At 43.6% G+C, this 6,253-nt stretch overlaps 1 protein-coding gene across 1 annotated transcript in view; it reads right to left on the reverse strand.

Annotated features, from left to right (window-relative positions):
* The window catches only part of LOC118599646 (C-type lectin domain family 12 member B-like), a 20,354-nt gene extending 14,617 nt beyond the window's left edge, over positions 1 to 5,737 (reverse strand). Inside the window, exons 1-2 of the mRNA XM_036215267.1 lie at positions 4,866 to 5,737; positions 3,831 to 3,935 (exon numbers count right to left, since the gene is read on the reverse strand). Of these exons, the coding sequence (XP_036071160.1) occupies positions 3,831 to 3,935; positions 4,866 to 4,980 (220 nt within the window). The 5' untranslated portion in view covers positions 4,981 to 5,737. The remainder of the gene's footprint in view (positions 1 to 3,830; positions 3,936 to 4,865) is intronic.
* Between the last annotated feature and the right edge of the window lie 516 nt (positions 5,738 to 6,253).

Raw genomic sequence — 6,253 nt, forward strand, 5'->3', positions numbered from 1 at the left:
TGATTCTGATCATTTGGATGGGTGAGCCGATACTTTTGGTCATATAGTGCATGTTTATGACTTATAAACATAGACACATCTTCAAGTCCATCCATCCATCCATTTTCCTGACCGCTTCGTCCCTTTCGGGGTCGCGGGGATGCCGGAGCCTATCTCGGCTACTGATGAGCGAAGGCGGGGTACACCCTGGACAGGTCGCCAGTCTGTCACAGCATCTTCAAGTCAAAAAGACAAATATCCCAATATCAGCAAGACTCACACTCCTCTGAAACACTTAGCACTTAGCCTTAGTCATACACCCTAGATCTAATTTGCAACTTGAAGGTCCAGTCGTTAAGGTGATCACCACAACACTACTTTGAGAAGGGGAGGGGGCTATTGCAGCAGAAGCTGAAAGTTCCAGGGATTCTAGTGCTAACCCCAGGCTTACACCGCCAGCGTCACGGCTCAGTTGCGTTGCGGGAGTGAACTAGCTACAGCCGATGGCTTACACTGGCTGCTGCTCCAGCGAAAGCCAGTGAAAGCTCAGCCAAGACAGAGTAGTGCTGGATCTCTATGATCAGCTTCTCGTTGTCCATGGTTATGACTGACAACGCTGTGCTGCAACACACATTAAGTAACCCGTAAATTATGTAATGTTTACGACACGCTGAAACTGGCGAGTTCAGCGGAAAGGTCATTTTATTTTGAAAATATACCGGATGCACTTTAAATTCGCTCGTAGTTGTGAAGTTGTGAATGGCCCCAACTTCACAAAAAGTGCTGCAGATCAGCTGCGGCGTCCGTCAAAATTTGAACCAAACGTAACGGATTCGCAGGGACGCAGAGGCCGATCCGCAGACGCAAGGCGTGAACGCCTGCAGTGGAAGTTCCTCTCGCACTTTTAATGTTAGGAAAAGACTGCGGCGCACGCAACGGAGCCATGACGCTAGCGGTGTAAGCCCGGGGTAAGACAGACTTTTTGGTCCCAGATTCTCAGCTGACATGCAGAAGGAGCTGGCATGTCCAGGGACCGGACTTGGAAACGCTCATCTTAGTGGCTATATGCCTGGATCACCTGATGCGGTCCAGACATCCTCCTTCCCGGGCTCCTGTGCCAGACTCAGCACAGCTTCAACCTCTGCAGACCCCCGACCCCAAACTCATGAGTCTTGGCACTACACAGCTAACACCAGGAGAACGGGAGAAGCATAGAAGGGAGAATTTCTGCCTCTATTGTGCTCAGCCAGGCAACCTGCCAACTGTCTTGTCCAACCGCCACGTTGCTACGACAAGCTGGTGAGTGACCCGCCCATGATTTTTAAAGTTCTTGTGACTCTTACTCTGAACCACAGACCGGCTATGCTAGATTCAGGTGCTGCAGGAAATTTCATTGACCTCTTGTTCACTCAATCACACGCCATTCCCCTTCTTACCTGCGATTCACGAGTAGCAGTTTCCATTCTTGATGGTCGACCACTGGTTTCAGGGTGGATCCAGTACATTACCTGAGATGTAGGCCTCACAGTGTACTTCAACCATATTGAGACTCTCCAGTTTTTCACCATAGACTCTCCTCGCTGCCCACTAGGACTGCCCTGGTTGGAACAACACAATCCGACCATCATCTGGTCTTCACGTCAGCTGGTGTTTTGCTCTACCTCCTGGGTGAAGGTGCATTGACGCCAAACGCGATTCGCATGGCAGAGGCAGCCAGATCCAATGTTAATCAATGGTTCAAGTATGCTCTGAGGTGAATTGAAGCCCTGCAGTGCGGTTTGAGAGACTGGCATGGCACAAAGGTTTGCCAGCAGCTCGATTTGAGTAGCGAGGCACAAATCGGGCAGCGCAGCCAAAGCGTAAATAACTGAAGATTGACAGGTCACTGTGTTGCATCAGCCAATCAGGAACTCAGCTCGGGCATGTGATGTTTTCAGTGACCCGATCAGTGGTTAGAAAATGAATCCAACAAGAGTGTCTTATTGTCACACTGCCAACCCCAGCAGAGCTCGCTCAATACGCCGGGAGAGAGACAGTCCACTCGGGTCTCCAGAACTGTGATATTTAACTTATTTTTCTCAAGACAACAAAGCTAGATGCCCAATTTATTCGGATTAATGTGGGATAACCTTCAAACTCAGTCACAAAGACCCAAACACCACGGAAGCGGCTGTCATGCAGACACATCCTGGTCTTGACTGATCACCGTAAACTACAGTACATTCAAGCTGCCCAACGACTCAACCCCTGCCAGGCACACTGGTCTGTTCTTTTCTCGGTTCCAGTTCCAAATCATCTACTGCCCGGGCTCCAAGAACGGCAAAGACGGTCTGTCTAGAATCCACGACATCTTCTTTGATGCGCGAACAGATCCCAAACCCATTCTGTCACAATCGCTTCTTGTGGCTCCTCTTTAATGGGACATCACGACTGAACTACCAGAGATCAACGCTCAGAATCCTCCTCCTCCATCATGTCCAACCAACCAAAAATATGTTTGCTCCATCCTGTCGCCAATAAGTCCTCCATTTGGTTCACGATACGCCTGCTGCAGGGAATCCAGGTTTCACAGGCACTCAAACATCACAAATGTTTTCTGGTGGCCAACATTGCAGCAATGTGGCGCAGTTCATCACATGGTGTTCTACTTGTCAGAAGACCAAGGCTGATCGTCAGTGCCCCTTCTTCCTATCTCACCTCCACAGGTGTCCAGCATTAGGCAGGGCATCCTGGCACACCGGCAACTCATCACCCCAGCAGTATTTAAGACCGGTTCCTCCAGCTTTTCCCTGCCAGTCTGTCTAGTAATCTCAAGTGGTATTGAGCCCACATCTGAGTCTGCGGCCCTGGTTTGTTATGCTATCCTAATCCAATCATTCTGTTCTCTGTCTGTAGTCTGTGCTGGCCTGGAACTATTCATCTTATCCTGACCTCATCCCCTCCTGGACTCTCAACACCCTGAACCTACTTGGATCTCCTCCCCCTCCTGGACTTCAAACAGTTTCTTCATATAAATAAACTGTCATTACATCACCTATCTATCTCTGTCCTTCTGACCGTGACACAAGAAGCAGATTTTGTTGAAACTCTGAGTTCAGGAACTCTAAGTTAAGCAAAACTCTGAGTTTTCGGTTTCATAAACGGAGACCAGTGAAAGTGGGTAAACTGAACTCAGAGTTCATCACTATGGCAACTGACTCTGTGATAGTAACCTGGTCTGAAGCGGGTTTCCTTCAGGAAACTCAGAGTTCCCTGCGTTCTCCCCCTTTTCTTACAGTGAAGGATGTTCAAATTGAATTTTCTCATTAAAATTTTTAAAACATTCACATTAGAGACTGCACATTTCCACCGCAATAGCATCTCCATTCATAGAGGATCCGTAGACAAGGAGGCTGGAATAATCCAGAAGGATTGTCATTTACGTCTGAAGAGGATTTTGAGGACACGAGATGATTGTCTGGCATTTCCCAATTCATTTTTATTCCTGCGATGCCGTTTTTTTTCCAGGGACTCGCTATTAATAATACAGAGTTTCCTTTTCCTCTTTTTAAACCCTTAAAGGGGCCATACCATGATTTTCTTAATCCTTTCAGAGTGAACTATATCCATATATATGATCCTATATTACCATTGGAACACTAAAGGTTGGGGGTTCGCGTTATGGTCATAAACGTGTTTTATCATGCAAAAGAAAAAAACTTTTTGGTTATTTTTTTTAACTATTGAGGATATATTGAGGATATATTTAATCATAGGGATATATTCTATACAGCAATTTGATGACTGGTGTTCACAATAAAAAAAAAAAAAAAAATCTCGTGAAAATTTTTTAATTTAATTTCTGTCCTCACCGTATTGCTCAAGCTTCTGCACAAGCTTGTCTCTGTCGTTGGTGACGTTCTTCAACTCCTCAAAGGTCACATTGTTAAAAATCCTCTCAGTTCCCCCAGAACATGCTAATAGACCAGGAATATGAACACATGTCTAAATATAGCAAACATAGACTGATAGTCTTAGTGAGTCTACATTAGAAGTGGGGTCATCTGGACCCCACAAGACAGTGTGCTGAACTTTTTTTATCATTGATTTTTGGGTTTCACTAATGTCCATAGCAGACATAAAATCCTGTCCACATTTGTCAATGAGGGAATCACATATAAATATGTGGTTGGAGACATCTGGACCCCAAAGAGAGCGTAAGGGTTTAATGTGTCTATTCGTTTCAAATTTATAAAAATATCTGGCAGTCACTAAGTCAGGATTTTTTGGGTTATTTTGGAGGGGGTTGCATGGTTGGCAGGAGCTTTTCTTCTGAAAAAGGAAGCATCTCAACAAAAAAAGTCATAAAAAAAAAGAGAGAGTTAAAGACATGCTGGGATATTAACGTAGAGTTACATTCATGCAGTCCTGCCCACAACTCAGAGGCGAATTTCCAATGGGCTCCTACTACTCTGCAAAATATACGTCTTTTTTTTAAACACTCTTTATAACAGAAATTTTGGTTTATTTCTGTCACGATGAGCCTGGAGCTTCCCTCCTCTGCCACCAGAGGGAGCGCTCATCTCACCCTTCACCTCAGTCCTCACCTGGAGCTTCCCTCACCTGCCACCAGAGGGAGCGCTCATCTCACCCGTCACCTGTCCTCACCAGCACCTGTTTCCCATTTGCCCATCAGTTCTCTAGTATTTAGCCTGCCTTCTCCCCACTCCTCGCCGTGAAGCCTTACCTTTACCTACCCTCTGCTTAAACTCCCTGTCAGTTTCCCTGTCGCCTTTTCTCAGCCTTCCCTCACGATAAACCAGGTTTGCATTTGGATCCGCACGTCTCAGCCTCGTCTGTCCTCTCGTCACAATTTCAGTGTTTAAGTTGAGACAAAAATAACTTACTGAGAGAGAGACGAAGTGAAATGTTGAGAACCGCCTGAAGAACATACAGCAGACCAACACTCACAGCAATCACAATGTATGGTTTCTTTCCTGTAAAAAAGCACAATATATCCATTAAGCGAGGTGTTTCTTCCTCTGACTGGATTTTTTTTTTAAATCACTTCCTTTTCACATGTACTTTTCAAGCACAAGTGTTCCCTTTTTTATCGCGGGGACTAATTTCCAAAAATAATCTGCATCAGTAAAACCTCCAAAGTAGATTAGATTGCTTTTCCGGCCTTATACACATTTATCAGTCTAACATTAAATGGTTTCCTCATCAACACAGAGCTGCACAGGATTAAAGATGAAGAAACCCAGAACTGTTTTTTATTCCCATCTTTTATTTATTTTTGTCACTGCTTTCATATTTTTTTGTATTGTATACGATAAATTACTGAAAATGACAATGCATTATTTTATTTAATGTTACCACTCCAAATGAAGCTATAGGAAAATTAACTGGAATAGTATAGGAAGCTTCTGAAATGACTTGCTCAAAGAGCTGTAGAAAATAATGTTTGAAAAAAGTTCAAATTTGACATAGAATAAACGTCTTTATTAACCATGTCTGGACTACAATAAGCCCTCATAAAGACGTCCTTTTTACGGTACTCGACTTTAGCCAGACGTTGAAAAAAATTAATAAACCTGTCGTCTGGTGTAACATTCTGCACCATCATGGGACTCACCAGGACATTGAAGGCGACATGAAAAAGACGCCTATACATCTTAACTTTGCAGGAGAATTTGGTGATTTTCTTAGTAAAATTCCCCCAAAACGTAAACACAGTAATAGGACAAACGATCTATTGTTACTTTATCAAAAATACAAAAGCACTCTCCTCACCTTCAGTCTCTTCAGTGCAATTTTACAAAAGATCAAACAATAAATAAATGTTAGAGAAAGGTGAATACATAGCATCACATGTTTGATAGAAAGTGCATGTAATGAAAAGGGTCAACAAAAATGATTAAAGCCAGTTTACGTAGGATTGCACAATCTGCTGAGGCTGCGCTCTGTGTGCTGCGACACACCCTGTAACTGAACAGGAAATAAGTAAAAATTAGGATGAAATGCTTAAAATCAAATATGTGAATTGGATTGATAGCACAACGATTGTAAGGACAAGTGTATCGCTGCCTCAAGTGCCTCCATTGACTGCATTTCAGTTTGTTCTGCAATTCTTCCCTGCAAAGTCTGAAACAAGACCGCCTTATATGACAACACTGCAAATAACTTATTGGTATGTAGTAAGGAGTTTTGAACTTTTAGGCTTAAAATACATTTTTAAAAACATCTCTTGGCAAAAAATAAAAATAAAAAAAATAACGTACTGATGAAAAGT

This window comes from Oryzias melastigma, linkage group LG14 (genome assembly GCF_002922805.2).
Source record: "Oryzias melastigma strain HK-1 linkage group LG14, ASM292280v2, whole genome shotgun sequence".
Taxonomy (NCBI): Eukaryota; Metazoa; Chordata; class Actinopteri; order Beloniformes; family Adrianichthyidae; genus Oryzias; species Oryzias melastigma.